The 20,003-nt window shown below is 37.6% G+C and overlaps 1 protein-coding gene across 5 annotated transcripts in view; it reads right to left on the bottom strand.

The window, feature by feature from the left end:
• Positions 1 to 20,003, bottom strand: part of FAM13B (family with sequence similarity 13 member B) — a 48,788-nt gene that overhangs the window by 2,605 nt on the left and 26,180 nt on the right. The window contains exons 9-24 of one of the 5 annotated variants that reach the window (XM_080353143.1): positions 19,591 to 19,746; positions 17,504 to 17,639; positions 17,245 to 17,268; positions 13,550 to 13,617; positions 12,727 to 12,781; positions 12,194 to 12,341; positions 9,599 to 9,664; positions 8,312 to 8,522; positions 6,356 to 6,485; positions 5,827 to 5,908; positions 5,322 to 5,551; positions 4,887 to 4,970; positions 3,626 to 3,721; positions 1,302 to 1,385; positions 1,032 to 1,204; positions 502 to 603 (exon numbers count right to left, since the gene is read on the bottom strand). In XM_080353143.1, coding sequence (XP_080209269.1) covers positions 502 to 603; positions 1,032 to 1,204; positions 1,302 to 1,385; positions 3,626 to 3,721; positions 4,887 to 4,970; positions 5,322 to 5,551; positions 5,827 to 5,908; positions 6,356 to 6,485; positions 8,312 to 8,522; positions 9,599 to 9,664; positions 12,194 to 12,341; positions 12,727 to 12,781; positions 13,550 to 13,617; positions 17,245 to 17,268; positions 17,504 to 17,639; positions 19,591 to 19,746 — 1,845 coding nt within the window. The remainder of the gene's footprint in view (positions 1 to 501; positions 604 to 1,031; positions 1,205 to 1,301; positions 1,386 to 3,625; positions 3,722 to 4,886; positions 4,971 to 5,321; positions 5,552 to 5,826; positions 5,909 to 6,355; positions 6,486 to 8,311; positions 8,523 to 9,598; positions 9,665 to 12,193; positions 12,342 to 12,726; positions 12,782 to 13,549; positions 13,618 to 17,244; positions 17,269 to 17,503; positions 17,640 to 19,590; positions 19,747 to 20,003) is intronic. The other 4 variants (XM_080353145.1, XM_080353144.1, XM_080353146.1 and 1 more) reach the window with 4 other exon arrangements.

Here is a 20,003-nt window from a genome sequence, read left to right as displayed (position 1 = left end):
CAATCAAATTCATAACAATACATATTTGAATAAGAGGCCTAAAATAACTGAACAATACAGAGAAGAATAAAAATTATCAACCCTTTTATGGGTAAAGCAAATACACAGCATCAGGGCTGACCTACTGGAACAAAGGACAAATGGGTAAACTTTCCCTGCCTGATGTTAGAAAAGAGATGGATAATTTGAGGTAAGGTGGGTGGTGGTAGGGGTGTTATATTAAAAATACTTTTTCTTAAAAAAAATTAAACACACTCCCCCTTCTTCCATTTTCATTATTATACTGCACAGACTGTAACAGAGGAAACAAAACCCAGGAGCAGGCTTCTTCCACGATTAAAAATACACAGCAATGTTCTCTCCTTCAGAAAACTATTCATAGCAGAGATTAAAACAGGCCAGATTCCTTTTGGCAACATTCATATGGAATGTTGAAAAAGAAAAATACTTGGCTAGAAAATGAGGCTGCTGTCCAGCATCTGGTTTTTGTGCTAAACAAACCTTCCATTCTGCTGATAAAACTCCTCTTCAAATTCTCGTAGTGTCTTACGTAGCTTCTTTTTTTCAGCTCTGGCTTTCCACAGTTGCTCCAGTAATTCAGGCCTAAAAATTTCAAGTGAAAGAAAAATACTATTTGCCATACAATACAATTTAAGTTCTCCAAAGCATAATCAAAAGCAACTGAGCTAGCTAGGCTAATAATAAATTGCTTATAAGGAATAAATTGCTTATAAGGAATATGCTGTATGATGGTGAAATGTTGAGAACAAAGTAGTAGTTAATAAAAGGGTATAAATTTTCTGCTGCCTACACAGCTCAAATAAAGCTGAAGAAGGTTTAGAAGATACTGAACAACTCAATGAATACAAAAAGATCTCAGACACGTCAAAGAACGCTCGTTCAAGCCAAATGCTTGCCGAGATGTGCTGAACACATCATTCCCTTCCACCCAACATCAATATTTAGTATTGTGACTGTAAGTCCAATAATTGCAACTTCTACAAGAGAATCAGTCACTTATGTTGACGTACATAGAAGCAGCGCGGGTGCTCGACAACCTCAGGTCACGGGTCAGTTTCTCTTGACCATCTTCAAGATCAGACTCAGAGTTTTCAACTGGGCTTAAAACAGGCTGTGTTTGGGCAGCAGTTTTTAAGATATCATTCAGGTCTGCAGACAAACCATCACTTTCCTCCTCTTCTTCCTGAAAGTCAAAGAAGAAATTCAAAACAAATATGAAATATTTTGTTTCCCTATTACAAGTGCTGAGAAGCATTTTTTTTTAAATGCACTGTACACACCTTAATTTCTTCAAAAAAATGGGCAGTTTCACCTTCAATAATGGGCTGTAACATCTGCCCCCGCCTCTTGGTTGATGGTGACCCCTGTAAAAATTCAAGTTTGTATCATTAGGTACAATTAGACAATAAATGCTGTGTGCAGTCAGAATTTTGTTGAAGTTGCCTAATACCTAAAGGTACTTCTTTCAGAAGAATAAAAGACTGCCAACATACTTACAGAGCATAGCCAAACTACCACATAGCCCAAAAAGCTCAGGCGCCCAAAGTATTGTTGACATACAAGTAAAAATGTGAGATTCTAATATTCTTCTTCTGAATTAAAATAAAAAGCACTCTTTCTCTCTCTGTTTTGAAAAAAATTCATAAAGCACAAAGATATCTCTGAATTTCATATTTACTCTTCTTCCCAAACCACAAGGAGATTATAAAAATAAAGTTACACAAGGCCAAAGCCATTTTTTTATCTACTCCCAGGTATACATCGGGAATAACAATGCCAGTTTGTTTTTCTAGACCACTCTGAAACCCAGCACTATGTACGAGTTACCTATTGCCACCTCAGAGCCCAAATCCTCTGAATTCAGCCTAAAAGAGGCGTCCCTGCGCTGTGCAGGTGTCACTGCTGGCTGCCTGTTGCACACCTGCGGTCCTGCCCTGCGCAGCCCTCGCCCCTGGACAGCAGAAGCAATTCCAGTAGATGGACTATTTGAACAGGAGGAAGGTGGAACACGAAAGCCACACAGACAATGACCTGTCAAAACAACTTTAGTTCACGAAAGGTAAATAGATTCTTGCTTCCTTGGAAATTTCCATACAGGCTTCAGTGTCTGTGACACCGTAAGAGATACCTCATGGAAGCAAGTATCATAAACCAAAACACGACTCTTGAAATACCTGGCACTGAACACAGCCTACCTATAAGCTATCACTGAACAATCCTTGGTAATTAGAGAGCTCCACAGATCAGTCTTACAGGTTTCAAAAGCAGAGGCCTGGGAAAAATCTTTTACAGATATTGCACACAGCACAGATTAGGAATTATGTTATCAAGCTCTCTTCTCAATTTGAAATCCTTTTGATTGGATATCACCCATCCCTTTATTTCACAGGAAAAAGAAAACACCGCTATGATATAGTCATAAAGCTACTGATAATATAAAAGGCATCTCAGCTGAGGAGTCAGATTTTTGAGGTGAGAGATGGGATAAAACTCAACCAAGTCAAGGGCACCACTAATAACCTACGATTCACCAGTCATGGAGAAATGCTTAGGTGCGTAAGAGCCAACTGTGTTTATAGAGTTCAAAAAGTGATACTGATAGAAAAGTTCTTAAATTGAAATACGACTGCAACATAAATCACATTTTTCTATAAAAGCGGCTGCCCAAAAATATATGTGCAAGAAAGGATGATCTTGAACTGGTCCCTTTATCTCAACATACTTTGGTTTAAAGGCAATAGCTAAGAACAGTCAGTGTAAACAGCTGATTAAGTTCCTGCTGAGTAAGCACTGCCCAGCTACGTAAATCTAGTAAATACCTGTCTGTACATAAAGAGATTATCTCACATCAGCTGTGCAGTCCCTTCCTTCTAAAAAGGTCAAATCGCTAATATCAAAACAGTCTTGTTGTGAGGCTGGGTCAGCACGCAAGATTTCGAATACAGCTCATGACACAGTCAGCCAGCTGGCTGCCATTCCCCAACTGTTCTACAGGTACTATAAACAAGGTGACATCAACCCTCACACAGTGTAAAAGCTTTTCTTCCTCATTTCTTACAAGATCACAGAAAAAAAAGAAAATAGAAAGCACTGCAAGTTAGAAGAAAATGAAGTGAAAACACAATGAAAAAGCATAGATGTTGTACAGATGCTGCAGATGTTGGTAACACGTCTCACAGTGGGGAAGCACGAAAGAATGAAATGGTTCCTATGGCCACCCTGTCACTCATGCCTCTAGGGACGGTAACCTGCAGTACGGAAGAGACACAAGCTTCCCTGCAACTGTTGTTACTATTTTCGGAAGGACGAGACGTACAACATGTACTGTGGATCCATAACTAGCACAGGGACTTGGGAAGGTCTCAGCCAAGGCAAGTCAGGACAGCTTATTTACTGAGAGCCAGCTACTTCCCAAGAGCCACGAAGGTCACAGACAGCTTTGAACTGCTCTGCTCTCAATGCCTCAAGCAAAATAACATCTTAAATCTTCCACAAGAAAGATGTATTTTATGGAACAGTAGTACTAGCTCTTCTAAAGGCAGCCTAGCCGTTTGAAAGTAAAAAAAACAAACCCCAAACCAGAAATAGCATTTGTTTTACTCACAAGAATAGGAGTAATGCTTGCTCTAGTTAACATTTGTTTTACAAGTCTGTATCTGTCATAAAGTGGCTTCACAATATGTCTTTCTTCTCTAGTAACCTGAAGGCAGAGAAACCACAGAATTAATTATACCAGTCACCCAATAATATCCAAGCAAACACAAAGCGGTATGCTTCTCGTGCCAGGCCACGTACATTCCAATTAGGAACATAAAACTAGTTTAAATTATGTGTACAAAATGGGGTTTATGCAAATAAAAGGGTGCTTTTTCCTTCTCTTTTCTCACTTTAACTCCCTTTTCAGACTTGCAAAGACTTCTAGAGTTAGGGGAGCTTCAGTAGAAGCAAACCCTCTATCTTTAAAGACCCATGGAAAAGAGGAAAAAATAAAAAAAGGATCAAGAATTGGGGGAGAAGAGTCTGTGCCTTGCAGTGATGATGATTCTATAGAAATGACAGGGGAAAAAAAGTAAAGGATGAAACCATAGAGAGATTTTATCCGATATCTGATTTACTCTCCATTCTTGGCCACTGTGTACGTCAACATAACAGATCTGAAAGGCTCTCCGGAACTGTTACTGTGGACTGCAGCACCAGCGCCACTATCTTCAAGACCATTATTCTTCCTTTGCTTTTAGACAGAAAGGCTTGATCAGATTTTCCCGCAGTGCTGGTTACACAGCCAGTGTGCCAAGGCCAGAAGGCTGAGAGAAAAGTAACTGGAAAGATCTTGTGATTGGACCGGTGATGCTGATCACTGTCCAAGATAAAATCCCAGAACTTTAGGCACCAATTGCAAGCCACTGACTGTAACTTCCACATCTCCAATGATAAAAGAAACATGTCATATATTTGAAAAAAAAAACCAACAAAAAAAACAAAAAAACCCCATCAAAACACCACAAAAAACACTCCCAAAAAAACCTCACAAAGTGTCTTTTCATTTCTATTTTTGTGAAATCCAGAACAACATCTCCAGTCTCTTTCCAGGAAATTCAATAGTGTTCATTTTTAAGATTTCTCTTTGCTTCCCAGACAAACAAGGCACCAAATGACACCAATCAATTTGCAAACTCCAACAACCTACTGATCTGTGGAAAAAGGGCCTAATAATACATACACGGAAACTAATAGATAACTTTGTGCTTTGAACAAATAAAAATATCCACACATACTAGCATTAAAGTCTGGTATTACTACTGCACAAGAATTATTGTCGTCTACACACACGTTAATATAGTCAGATGAAGTAAACCAATTATTACCGGCCGTCCATGTTGACTTTCATAATACAAGAGGCTTTTCTGGAGAGATGTTTTTTCTTCTACCAAATGGTCCTTTGTCATTTTCTATCAGGAAATAATTTGTATTTAATCAAACAAGTCACGTCAACAGTTTTTCCTACATTATAAGCTATACAGATGCCTTAGGCAAGCTCAGCTTAGTTAAGGCCATGCATCCCACCTTCATCCATTTAAAACTGTCCAATATTGTCAGCAGATACGTATAATATTTTAATAAAGAGTGAGCAAGGAAAATGTGGTTCATCTTGGTCACTTGTTTGAAATACAAGGGACTGATAAAGGGCTGCTAGACAGAGACATCATTTCATTGATAAAGTGATACTGGAAGTGTCTGATAGTGCTCTGTTTCCCTCTGTTAGTTTCTTACAAACAGCCTAACTATAACCTTATACTTACTTTTATATCTTCTGGCAAACATCTCTCAACTCGTTTTTCCTTTAATCTTTTCAAAATGAGTTCAAGCGTAGCTTCCTTGGTGGGTTTCTTCTCTTTCTGCACAACCCGCATCTCATCTCCATTCTCTTCATCCTCTTGGTCGAGAGATGAACCAAAGCTCTTTGGAAGAGTGTTACTTCGTGGACGTGTTTGAGGTATGAAATCTCCATCTGAGCTCCTCTGCTTTGCATCTGAAATGAGAAAAATTGCTCAATCCAAAGGTTGAGAAGAAATAATTCTCTCAGTTCAACTGCAAATAAAGGAATATGACAGTTTGCATAGGCAGTTTCTCTCCCGATAAACTAAAAACAAAGCCACAAGAATTATTTGGTTTTGGGTTTTGAATAGTTCAGAATTTAGAAATGAAACATTTACTATCCTATAGAATTTTATGGAATGACTCAGCCTTTTCAGTCACGTAGATAATTTGTGTTTGTAGAAAACCAGAAACTGCAGCATCCCTTACCTTTTATTTGCTTTCTCAATTTGGTAAGTTCAGTCATCCATTTTAAAACTTTTGGATTGGCCGCAATATCACTATAGGAAGGCTGGAAAGTAATAAAAACAAACTCAATTTTATAAAAACAAACACACCAAAGTTTGTTTATAAATAGTTATTTCAAGATTTGGTGATATTCATGACAGTGAACGTGACTATAATAACATGGATGTCACTGTTAGTGCCAACAGAACAGACATCACTTGTGAAAATAAACTTGAAACAAGACATCAGGAGTTGAGCCAGAGATAAGTGTTAAGATGCTTTTTTCTCTCATCCCCCAGGCTCACTGCAGAAATGTCACTGTCTGCCCTTCCTGAGCTCAGCCACTATGGCATGTTCTCCAGGACAGCTGCTGTTCAGTTCACTTGTATAAAAAGCAGCACATAAAATTATTTGTGATCCCAAAGTTAGCTGCTCAGTGCTGAACTACAGTAAGAAACTCAGCTCCATCATGCAGTTTTTATCCTGAGTAAAAGGAGAAGTCGTAACTTACCTTTATGTTTTTCTCTTTTTCAAATTGTTCCTCAAATTGCTTTATTTTTTTCTGTAATTTCTTGACAAGCTGATAAGGTGTCTTGTCTTCCCTTTTGTCATCTTTTGAACTAAAGGATGCTCGTCGTGTTCTGTATTAAAAACATTTTTAAATGTCATTTAAACAATTAAACAAGTGCAAACAACTTGTGTATTTGAGTAACAGATGACTAATTTCAATTTTTTTCTCCAGTTCATAATAAATTCTTTTCAGGTCTTCATTTAGAGCTATTTATTTACTGAATCAAAACACTTTGATGTGCTGCCTTCAAAATGAGACGTGTTATTTTTTGCTAATTCTAGTCATACACATAACAGAAATAGCTCTTTGGTGAAAGAGAGCATTTGAAATTCAAGTGTAATAAACTACTGTACTGTTAATTACATTGTTATTAAAACAGTTTAGAATGTCATGGTGGCTAAATTACATATCTAAGTTACTAGATACTCAGTTCTTCTTGAAATATCTGGCACAGAATATAGTCCAGGCTAGAAGCTAGCACCAAAAAACCCTTGGTAATTACAGTTCCACTTAACTGTGCTAGGTGAAGATTAAATATTTATCTAAAAACCACCTACATAATTTAATCTGCTGGCCTTACTAACAGATTTCTAGAATATGCAATTCCGGTTTTGAATAACCTTTTGCATTTGTTCAGTTCCTTGATATTTCCTTCTTGTGAGAAAACATTTTTATTTCAAGGTTGAGCACGAGAATTCTCTAGTACTTATTACACAAGGTGCCTGAAAGATCTCTCAGCACAGCACAGCTAGAGACATCTACGTAGTTTGAGATATTAGAAATACTAATCTAATAATCTACTAGTGTAGATCCTGATTAGTTTCAGAACGAGGAGAACAGCCTTTACAATCAGCACTTCTCTGCAGGTCACTCTTCTGCATCATTTTAACAGTGCTTGTCAACTACCTTCTGTGGGTAACTAGATAAAACTTGGGCAACTATCTTTTTCTATCAATAAATCTGTGTCAGACAGAATTAGAGGCTCTAAACTTGGTCTTTTCTGTTTGAGATTTTCTCATTTTTATGGGATTATTTCTTCCCTAATAAGCATGGAAGTTCTTAAATCCCCTTTCATAGTAACAGCAGGACAGGTCAAGGGTTATTCAGTGCTTTGGAGGGTCTCACTCCTCTTGCATCACACAAATAACTTGCAGCTTGTTTAGTTATGACTCTGCTTTCAAACACTGTTGAACAGGCTTGATCCTCGAAATCTGCAGGCAAGGACCTGCATTAAGAAGCCTCGCTCTTCGCTGTACTGTTGCCTCTCCCTCTAACAGCTGTTACTTTCCTACAACGCTTCTGAACGACGACTTTCCACAGCACAAATGAAGAACCTGCCCAGGCCACTACTGCACACTTTAGTTGCAACAGTTTGTAGAACCCGGCTCTCTTTCCTGGGAGTGCATAACACAGCACACAAAACAAATCCAAAAGTATGTGACATGAAAACAAATATTGATGCTACCGAATTAAAAAAGCCAAAACTTATATAAAAACATAGACCAACAGTCCAGTAGAGACTGGTAAACAAAGGATATAAATACCACCTTCAGTCCAGGAAGTGCCATTAGAACAGGTTGTCAGAAGCCCTGACCAAATGCCAGGGAAATCTGTGCGAGTCTGCTCTATTTTTATACTCTTTCCCTCAGCATCTGCCAGTGGCACTTTGAGAGACACGATACCGTCCCAGACGAACCTCTGGTCTGACTCACCATGGCAGTTCCTGAGCAGGCAGAACAGCCAAATGGCCACATAATGCTCCATTTGACCTTGGCAAATTAATTAATATCTGCAATTAATTAATATCTTAATATCTGTTCTTAAAACAGCTGTATTTTCCTACTGGCTGCAGCATCTCCTGCCCCAACACCCACCAAATTGCATTCAAATACATACCTAACAAAAGAAAGTGCTTTGGATGAAGAATCTAACGTTTCTGGATCATGTAAGAAACGTTGGCTTTGCCCAAAATCCAAACTACGATGGGACAAGATGGGGTGACAGTCCTCTTCCAACGGATGGTTCGTCATCCTCCCAGCCTGCGGGGAAAGCTGAGCTTCTCCAGATTCACTGTCCTCCTGCCAAGATTTGAAAGCAGGAAACGGATCTAGAAGATAAGAAAGGGACACAAAATGGTACTTTTCTGTTAAAAGAATTAGAAAAGAGAGTCAAAAGGAAACAAAAATGCGTACCCAATGCTTACTCTCGTATGCTATAAAGGATATATGTGGTGTCATACACAAAGTGAATAAAAACATTGAAATACATTAGAAAGCTACAAATTCTGTCATGTATCAACTGAAAGAAAAAGGTACTGAAATGAAGTATGCACACTAGGATCCCTTTTTCAAAGTGTATCTTGGGAGTATGCATTTCTGAACAGTAACAGTGTAAAAGAGCCTTATTTACTCATCAGAAATCTGAAGTTAGAAGAAAATATTGTCTGTTGCAATGTTTTGCTGTGAAAATTAACTTTTAAGCCTTACGCATGTACTTTGAAAGATTGCCTCTGGGTTTTGAAGAAGGTAAGCCTGACAATACCTCTTTAGGTACAATACCCATTTGCTGAAGTCTTTTTAAAGGAGTGTTGTTGGGTTTAAGTTTAAATCCACCGTGACACCACTGAGAAAAAGAGATTTCTAATTCGTGGAAAGTGATTTCTTTTAAGCAGGGGATTCCAAAACAATCAATTTTTTTTAAACGCCTACAAAAAGTTAGTTGCTAACATCCCTTATTATTCTCAGATAAGGCTTTCTTGCTGTCTAACAAAAAGCTGATGTGATCTTCCAAGCACTTGAAATTAAAACCCCACCCTCCTTTTTCCTTTTAGAGAGTTGCCTATATTTTCCAGTTCAAAGCAGAAATTTGAAAACTGGGCTCAAAGTGTGCAGAACAACAATAAAACCCACAAAGTAATATTTTAAAAAAATAACCCTTGTACCTGCTTTCCATTGTACATTTACTAAGTATTATTGGGATTTTTTGTTTCATTTTTAAGCTCTAATCTTGCCTGTTCACACAGTACAAGATACAAGAAGGGGACCTTTTTGAAAAAAGTAAACAGAAAAACTGCAGATCAGAACATTCCCAAGATATAAGGGACAGCAGGTGAAGGGTTAGTTAGAAAGCAAACCATAAACTATCAAAAGGCAGATAACTGAACGTATGGCGAACCATACTTACCCTCCCCTTCTCTCTGCAGATGCATTGTTTTGAAATCAATGAGGGGAAAAGTGATAGGGCATGGCGCTAATAAAATGAAAAAAATGGCAAAAATACTAAAGTGAACACACAGCACAATCAGAACAAACTATACATAACATGTAAAGCAGGAAGATACAGTACCAGGGAAAAACATCCCATCTTTTGGGCCAGGCCCTGAGCACTCTCGGCTTCCAAGCAATTTCAACACAGGTAAGAAGCTCAGTCCTCAGCCAATTTGAACTTTTTACTGAGAAGATTTACAAAGAACCGACACAGGAATAGTAAAGACTTATTGTAGTTTAATAAGAGTCTCATGCATCCTCACATTAACAAAAGACGAGTTCTAAATATGTTGTTGCTCACAACTTAAAAATAATAGAGATGGTGGTGATTTCCAAACAGCAGGACAAATGCAGAAAAAAATTATCTGAAATACAGATTAACTGATCTGCATTTCTGCCTTAAGCCAGCAAGCATTTGATGGTTCATTGTCAAGAACTCTGTTGGTTACAGGCCTTTGATTTTTTTATTATGCAGGCTTTAATAACCCAAATCTTGTAAGGAGATTTGGACTTGTATAGATTTCTGTACAAAGCAAACATACTTCAATGGAACAACACAAGGACTTAGAGGACCTTGGAAGGCTGAGATCCTAATAACCATTCTAAACAGGACTGGACAATAGCTAAAGCTAAAATACTTCACAGTGAAATAACATCTCTTGCAAAATACCATGATTTTACTATCAAAAAGCTTACAACAGAAATTTATATACAGATATGTCACTTCCTTTTCAAATTAAGGGTCATAAAGGCATTTGGGTAAGTAAAACCAAAGGAATTTTTATGTGCAGATTTAAGGAAATAATGAAAATGGAAGCCACAAACCACCTGTGAATACATATTAAACCAGATTAACACAAATACAAAATGCAACAAAATTAAATGTGTGAGTAAGCAATTAATGTGAATAAAACACTTAGAACATAAGCAGGATTTTTTTAACTTTAGATAGTTATTATCTTGGGCAACAAGAATGAAAATCTAGACTCTGTGTCTTTGTATGCCTGCAAATTGACTTCTATATGACACGACAAACTCTGAATGTACAGTTTGCTGGGGGCCAGCCAGCAAGTATTTCAAAACTATAAGCAAGCCAATCAGAAATGGTACACCTCAGCATTTGTAAATGGGTTAAAACAGAAGGATGGATGAATGCAGGCAATTAATTTGGAAAACGGCCAATACTGGTGACAAATTAACAGTAAGTTATCACCATTTAAGCTTCAGGACAAAGCTTGATGCGCTGACATTGCTACAAGCATATGCTGCACTGTTAAACTATACACGTCGGGTATACTTCGCTCCTTTTAATATTTATACCACAGCGAGCAGGGTGAGACGCAGTCATTCCTTGTCACCAGTGCCAGTGGGACATCACCCTGACACTCAGAGGCATCTCAAAGAATTGCTGCCATTGGAGCGAAAACCTTGTCCCTGCAGAGTAAACCTGTACTGTATCTGTCAGGTTGTATGTACAAGCTTTTAAAATTGGGAACAAGTGGACTGTGGTCACTGTACTGTAGGTGACAGTTCACAGTATTTTAGCAAACTGTATCGCTTGCATTTTTTAAGGTGTGGTGAGTCAGAATATCAACACTAGGCAGAGGGAACAGGATATAAAAAACACGGGAAAAGGTAAGTACTTTGAAAAGAAGATACTGTTAAGCTGTTTTCTCTGGTTACAAAGTGGTTATGTTTTTACACAAGTAAAACTACATTCTAAACAGTTATTACCAGACATTTGAGCAACAAAGTGCAGTAAAGTCACAAGCTCACAGGGTCTTGCTAAACATGGAAGGCCATGAAGAATAAGGTCACAATCATAAGGAATCCTGCCTGAGAGAAAACTGTTCCAAACATTCTGCTTTTCTTAAAATCCAAATAGTGGAGGGAGAAGGGGCACAGAAATAATATCCATCTGCAACTTTAACTCTTATTTGAAAACTGAGGGCTGCTTCAAGTTGTCCAATGACATGGAAATCAACATCTAACATTCCTATGTTTAAAATGAAACAACAGATTTTTCAGAACAAATGAAATATAAGTTGCTGTGTTTAGTAGTTTAGTGATTTTAAGTCAAATTCAGGTAGTATTTGAACTTCAGTAGCTTATATTAAAAAAAAGACACTGGAAATATATTGACTATAAGACATATCCAGAGAGAACTTTTTTAAGGACTTGGATGAGAGACTCCTAGGAACCATAAGTCCCTTTTTAAAAAAACAAAACAAAATAAAATAAACAAACCTCTAGTATGAAACTTATGCTTTTTTTCTTTCTTTAGTTGCTCCTTTGACTATTTTTTCTTTACAGTTTTTTTAAGGCCCTTAATTAAGTTGCAGATAGTTCTGAAACAGGATGGGACCTATGCCATGGCTTGGTCAATCTTACCATGTATATGGGAACATATTATTCAGATCGAACTAAAGGAACAAAGCGTGTTTCTGCTTTGTCAAATGTTGTGTTCATCATTATTAGCTAATTGTATTGTGAGCTAAAGGGTCAAAATTACCTTCCCATTTGTCACCATCAGATCCATTCTTCAGAGCTAGACGTGGTACTTGGACACCCAGGGCCTCCTCAGAAACATTAACGTTGCCATCGCCCGACACCTCCGAATCAGGATTTGCATTAAGATCACAAGTCTTGCTACTTGAATCCTGTATTTAACATAACAATTTTATTATTATTAACCAATTGAAAATCTGGTACCTAATTCGTGTCAGTTCCAGCACTTTTGGAAATTTTCTGGAAAAAAGAATAACTCATGGAATTACAAATAAGCTTCCCTCCCAACCCCAACAGCAGTCAGTTTTTTGCATTACAAAACAGTTGTTTGACAAGATGCATAAGTATAAGCCTGTTCTGCTGCCCACAGTTTCTGTGCAGCGAGATGATGAGATCTCTAACAGAGGTTTTGCAAACCTTGCAGCAGGCCATCAACACTGGATGTTAAAGCTAAATTCATTGGTTTTCTTCATATCTGTATTTATGTTTACTCATAAGATGCTATGTATCTGTATTTAAATGAAAATATAATCTTACCGGAAACATCTCTGAAGATATTCTATCATTGCCACCAAGCAATATACTATTTTGCCTAAAACGAAGACATAGAGTGAGTTATCCTTTTAAATACAAGTTCTTCAACAAACAGTAAATAGCACACATTCCCTTTACATTTTATTTTTACATACCCTGGTCGAGCTTTAGCAGATATGCAATGTGCTTCCTTAAAGTGACAATTAAAATTTCAAGCAAAATTTATGTTCCCCCACCCCCCCCCCTTTTTTTTTTTACACCACCCACTTTGTTCTTCACAGAGAATTTCACACTGAGGCATGTAAACGACAACTGGACTTGAACCAAGTTGGAAATAAAAATAGCTTAGACCTTTATTTGCAAGCTAGGAGTAAATATTTTAAAACTCAATTGAACTCAAACTGAAATTTCAATCAGTGCTGAACTCAAATTGCAAATGAACTTAAAAGTCGTCTGGCTAGTCAGTATTACCAACGTTAGTTCTTCAATCGTTAAGAGCGATAAAATGTGCCAAAATATTTTAAAGAAAATAACTTTTTCTATTTCTCTTGCCAAAAATATAGGGTTGTTCACCAATAAACAGTGTATGTATCATAGGCCTGTACTTATTTTCTCTTTTAAGTGCATAAAGTTTCATGCTTTTTATATCATCATAAAAATGTAACTCCATATCCCTGGTTTCCCATGTGAGAAGTTGTATGTTTAGTCTCACCTCTCGTGTTATACTGTGTTGTCACAAATAACCAGTTGGGTACACCGAGTTTTTAGAAGTGAAGTTACACATTCTGCCATTTAGAATGAAAAAAAAAAAAAGAAAAACGCATACCTTTCACTATTATTTTCTCCATCAACATCTGCATCTTCATCACATGGTTTCAATAATACGTCCACAGTCTGTTGGCAAAAAGTATGTTTAGAAAGATTTGGGAATGGCATTCTCAGCTGAAAACATTTCTGTAATCATCACTGACCACAGAAAACCCTCAAGAACTAAAAGCACAGCTTTTTGTGTGGGGGTGGAAATCAGCCTTTTCAACCATGCAGCCAGTAACTGGGTATTTTAATCACTAAAGACAGACAATGACTTTCCATCTTCAGAGAAAGCATTTTTTATTATTTCTTTTAAATATTAACACCAACAGTTCTACTGCAAATTGTTAATCATAGCTTGAAGTTTGAGGTGGCTAAAATCACGGCAGTAAGTATATCCCAGTCTCAAAAATAATCAAGTTGGATGCAGACTTGTGCTCAGCATATATGAAATGAAACAAGTCTGACAGACTTTCTAAAAGGAGCTACTAATCCCTCTTACTAAATAAAGCAGCAACAGAACTGGAAGGGGATGAAGAAATGTTGGCATTTCTATGACACCATCTCACAAAACAAGTTCAGATGAATACATGTCACCATTTTGTTCACTAAAAGTTGACACAGGAAGATAACTAAGTATTTATGCCAAAGCCCAGCACTTGATTTCTTCAAAAAATGCCTTATATGGAGGAACATAAGAAATTTGAATATAAAATATGTCATTTTAAAATAACAGATTACATTTGCTTTCAGACTTCAAGTTCTCACAAATGATCTTTAAAATGTCTGAATATAAAATGAAGTTATCTAATGGTTGCCAGTTTTACACTGATGACAGTAATAGTCGTCCCAATCAGACAAACCTCCAGTTATTCTGTTTACATTACTCAGCCCTCAAGTCAAATTCCAATTTGGGGAAAGAATCTTTAATTACAGTGCATCTGTCATACTCCAGCAGATACTTTCCACCCTGGAGATGAGCTGTGCAAGACTTGCATAGTCACACTTATTGTAGTTGTGGGAAGAGCTGCTTCTGTTTCCATTTCAGACCAAAGAAGAGTTCATGGGCACATCTTTTGTTTCCTAGAACCCTACACACCCCCTCAAACTCCTTTCATAGAGAAGAATCAGTAGATTTCCCTTTAACATCCCACCTAAAGGTACAACTCCCCAATAACACTGAAACTAGCATCTTAGCTAACACTGAAAAAAACCAAGAGCTCACCCCAGAATGCCACCTTACCACCGTATCAATGGATAAAGGTCTATCAAAAAGCAAAAAAGGCCAAGAATGGTATCAGGTGTGACAACAGTTCAGCCATACATGACTCTGTGCTCCCAAGCATCACGTTTGCCTTTAGAGTAAGTATAGTAATGTACTCGGAACTCTGACGTACACATACTTTGTGAGAAGTGTAATTCACACTTCCCAGATGTTCTTTGAAACCATTGAAACTGCATAAAATGCACTGAAAAGCCACCAGACTGCAATTTTTGTTTGTCCATCCACACTTGTATTTTTTGAGTTTTGACTTCTAAAGTTGAGCACATATTTTAACTAGGAAGTCGGGAGGAAGGAAGGTGTTAGGAGTTAATAAGAGAAACTCTCTATGGCTTTTGTAGACTTTCATTGTCAAAAGACTGAAAACCTAAAACAAATACTACAAATAAAGGAAGGATTACAATAGCCCTACTGGATAACAATCTACTAATTTTTTTATAACCTGGACAATCAATACATTCAGTGAAATTTTAATTTAACAGAATAGGATTCTAAACCAATATGGTAGTTTAGCCAGAACAACTGAAAAATTTGGCTTGTTCGGTAATTCAGAAGTCTTTTGGCATCCATGAAAGCAAACAAAGGCCAGCAGAAGAATACATTACAATAGGGAAAAGCACTACAGTGACTTTTTTTTTAATAAAAAACATAGATTCCAGACAAGACACACAGTTTCACTACGCTAAGGCATCCATTTTTATCTTTTCAAGTTCACAGACCCATTAAATTATTCCAGTTAATCTAAGTCTACTAGCAATACCTTTGCTTATCTAGTTATTTTTTAGGAAACTCTCAGAAATATTTGTGGACTCACAGGCAAGAAGCTAAAAACCATCGTAGAAAGATCTGTACACATGTACAGCAAATCTCTCTACACACAGAATTCATCATTTAGACTTATGACAACTAAAATTTTGCCAAATAAGGAACTTTAGATGTGAATCTGTCCTTAGAAGTGCTTCTTTGACAGCTGTATATGTGTTATTTCATACAGAGTGGCAGAAGCTATATTCTCTTGCATGTTACTGTTATATTTGATTTCATTGTTGTCAGCATGTATTTTACAGCATTGCTTGACTGCATAAAGATCCCCTGAACGAGAGACTGATGCTACAGTTCAAGCCATCATTACCAATTCAGGCCATACACATTACAAACCTTCACGCTGGATTGTATGTGGAGATCTAATAATTTCCAGCTCAAAGCAAAGCTGAGGGATGTTTGTTGTATAGGGCAAACAATTTGCAGTGGCTGCAATCCTGTGCTTCCATTCAAACCGTATATAATATTTGCTTTTTTAAGCGACGTGAAGCTGTTCAATTCAAGCATAATTAAAGCAAAGCCAAAATTAAATCTTCAACATCTGATATCCTGTGGTCTGTTGCTCACATTTTTAGTTGGTTTCTGAACTTTAACACCAACTTCCAGTACTACAGAATCATAGAATTGTTTGGGTTGGAAAGGACCTTCAAGATCACCTGGTTCCAACCCCCTGCCACGGGCAGGGACACTTTCCACTGGACCAGGTTGCCCAAAGCCCCGTCCAACCTGCCCTTGAACACTGCCAGGGATGGGGCATCCACAGCTTCACCGGGCAGCCTGTCCCAGCCTCACCAGCCTCATGGGGAAAAATTTCTTCCTTATACCTAATCTAAATCTCCCCTCTTTCAGTTTAAAGCCATTATCCCTTGTTCTATCACCACATGCCCTTGTGAGAAGTCCCCCTCCAAGAAAGTTGGCAAGTCCTATTCTCTGAGCAAAATGGTTTTTAAAAAACAGAGCTAAGTATTTTATTTTTACATGCATGTTAGCATCACATCCTAATATGTGCTCATGCAGCACTCTAAACAGACTTTCCTGCTTTGGAATACAGATAGTCAATTTTCATACTTTTCAAGGTGACAATAAGTGTTGAACCTCTTCAGGAGGTCACAAGTCTATTTTTCCTTTGCTGAACACATCGGGTGTAAGAATTTTAAGTGAACACTTCAGTATGGAGGGACAAGAGCTATGAGCGCAGCACAAGTCACATGTCTAAGTGGAGAGGTTCAAGGAGAAGTAACAATCTCTTTCAACTAGACAGATGAAGACGTGTTGAAAAGCACAGGACGTATATGCCTACCATGGAAGAAATGGGAGACAGTGAGAAAAGGCTGAGAAATAATTTGCATCTGAAGGTTGCTGGTTTGTTTTCTTTTTTTTTCTTTTTTTCTTCTTAATAGGTCAATTACAAAAGCACACCCTCCTAGCACAAATATAGGAAAGAAGCTTTAGAGTCTCAATACAACTGCTACTTCTACCTTTGCTTAATATGGTCAAAGCCATGACTGTGGGCCACGCTACAATGCACATCTCCTGCTCCTGGGGAAGCCTTTACTAACATAGATGACATTCTGACCAGTGCTATTCTTGCTGATACAGTGACTTACCTGAGCAGAAGGAAGGGCTGGTACCTGTGAAAGACCAACAGAAACACATTAGTGTGGGTCCAAACAAGTTGCACCAAAGCACACAAAAATTTCTCTGTGCAGATCTACAAAATGTGAATGGCAGAGAAGGCGATGAGCTGCTCAGAGCAACAGCGCCATGTGAGGCAGCATCAGAGACATTGAGAAAGGTTGGATCTCTAAAGCACTTGGCTAAAGTCACAGCAATTTCTGATTTTCATACACAGGAGGCTCTTCTCACCTGAATGCTTTCTTCTTCCTCAGTTGCAGTACCATGTTTCATAGCTTCACTGTCTAAGTCAGTGCAAACCAATACTTCAGAGCAGTCTCCTGTGTTCTCACTGCTACCAGTGTCATTATCTTCAATAACATCATTCCTAAAGGGAAGAACAGAAAGACTTGAGCAACCTTGTTGGTCCACTTTTAAAAGAAAAAAAACAACTTTTTTTTTCTTGAACAGTATAAAAGTCTTTTCTTGTAACAAAATTATTGTGACCAAAGATACCGGCAATATCTACAATTTCAATCACCTGTAGGCAAATTTAACTATTTATGTAATTTATATATATTTCTGAGGATACCTGCAACAGTACACAGTAGATACATTAAAAATTTGTATTTGATTCTTGTAGTAAAGATCAGGCATACAGCCCCCACTTACTATGCCTCCCTAAGGAATAAAAGTGCCAAGAGCCAGAAGCAATGACATATTGACACTACTGCGACCACATGAAGTTGCTGTGGCTACACACCTCTCAATATTGAAGCTGCTGTTTTATAGCCAGTATCACTACAGTCCCCTCCAGTGAGAAATCCCATTATTTCTAACACTTAATCTCCCTAGAATTCAACTTAGGGCTTGTAACTGTGCAACCAGATTAAAACTTATACCTTGTTTATGTTCTTATATCCTTTACATGCCACCATCTCTGTTACCACATGATTCTGTAATTCATCAAAAGCCTTTGACTTCCTTGTCTTCCTTCTCCCCACTCACAAAGAATTCCAAACTACTTTTAAAAATGCTCGTCTAATCAGACATAGAGATACTAAACAGGATGGTCTGGAATTTAACATTTTAACTCTCTTTTCTTTATTCCAGCAATTATTTTAAGTTGGTTGTAAGAAATTTGCACTGGATCACTGCAATTTTTAGTTATTCATTTAACTGAGTATTTGTCTTGTGCGTAAGTCTGCTGGCAGCACTGCTTTAAAGGACGCAGACGACCTCTTTCAAGAACACTATCATGTATCTTCTATTACGGTTAATCCACAGTGGAATGATGATCAGAACTGCACTGGTCACTGTGCCAGAAGAGTATACTGGTTTCAGACCTGCAGTGATGGTACTTCCAGGCTCTGCTGCTGTGAAGTCAGACAGCCTTTAAAGCACTTATGCTGTAACTGAGGGAGTCCAGCTACAACAGGTCTTTCAGCGATTACCCACTTATTTATAAATTACTTAAAGACTTCAATCTCTGTCACTAAAACTCAGTTTTAACTGATTATTGCCAGTAATGATTATTACTTTTATGATCAACTGTTATCTCTAGTCTGGCATCTTGTCAAAGATAAGATTCCTGAAAACAGTAAAAATTGAACAATTTAGAAAACAGCATTTGAGTCTGGATATCTCACGTACTTCAGGCTCTGAGCAACAAAGGAATTTAGATACTGAAGTCCTACTTAACTACACGTTTTTGGAGTCTGGGTATTAATCACGGCTACTTATTTTTAGTAAAGCACCAAAATGTACCAGCTTCTCAATGCTGCCGTGGCAATCACTACACCCATAACACTGCAAGATTTATAACAAAAATAAAAGCTCATCAAATGAGGCTGAAACTCGAGGCAAACAAACCCATAGTGCTCATTCTATCAATATTTAACTGTTTCATTGACGCTGGCAGCCAGAGCAGTGAAACAGCTATGTTGACATGGAAGGACGGGATAAGGAAAGTTAAGCAGCACCTATGATAACTTTCATATGGTAAAACTGCATCCTAAGTAACATCAGTGAGGTAAGAATGAAAGCACCGGGGTAAATTTAAGTCCTTGTGTTACTTGCACAGAATTCAGCAGTGAAACAGTTACACTTCACAACATTTTTAGCCACGAGGTCAATTAAAAATATTTGCTTCAAGAGCTGTTGATTATTGGCAACTGATGGAAGCTGATTTGGTTAAAAATTTGATAAACTGAAGTTAATAGCAAGAGTCGTAACTTTTGCTTTGGGTTGAGCTGGGTGACTGGAGTAGTTTGCATTGGCAGAGTTAAGATATATAATCCTATGGAATGCATTACAGACGCAACAACAACAAAACATACTGGTTGTTAGATCCTTCCTCATCCACACTGGGAGTTTTTGCTTCATTGGTACAGCCCAGTTTGTGTTGCTGTATATGTTTAAGGTCGTTATCTAAGCTGCTCTGCAGGTCGAAAAGGTGCTGTTCCACAGCTGCTCTAATTGTTCTTTCTAAAATGCTAGAAAGAAAAGAAAATTCACATTAAGAACTCTCCTTTTGCATTGATCAACTATACAGAAAGGTAGAGATAACAAACTTTACACATGAGAGGAATCTCTGATGCCAAGTACTTCAAGGCAAAAAGCATCTAACTTTTCCAAAAAGGCAGTGGAAATTACTGCAGCTACTATCTTTGATTTAATACAATTTACATGAAGTATTATGAAGTATATTAACAGTATTTAAAGAGTAATCAACGCATTACAATTACTAACT

This window comes from Nesoenas mayeri (genome assembly GCF_963082525.1).
Source record: "Nesoenas mayeri genome assembly, chromosome: 14".
In the NCBI taxonomy this organism is placed as follows: Eukaryota; Metazoa; Chordata; class Aves; order Columbiformes; family Columbidae; genus Nesoenas; species Nesoenas mayeri.
This window is presented reverse-complemented; position numbering and strand designations above follow the sequence as displayed.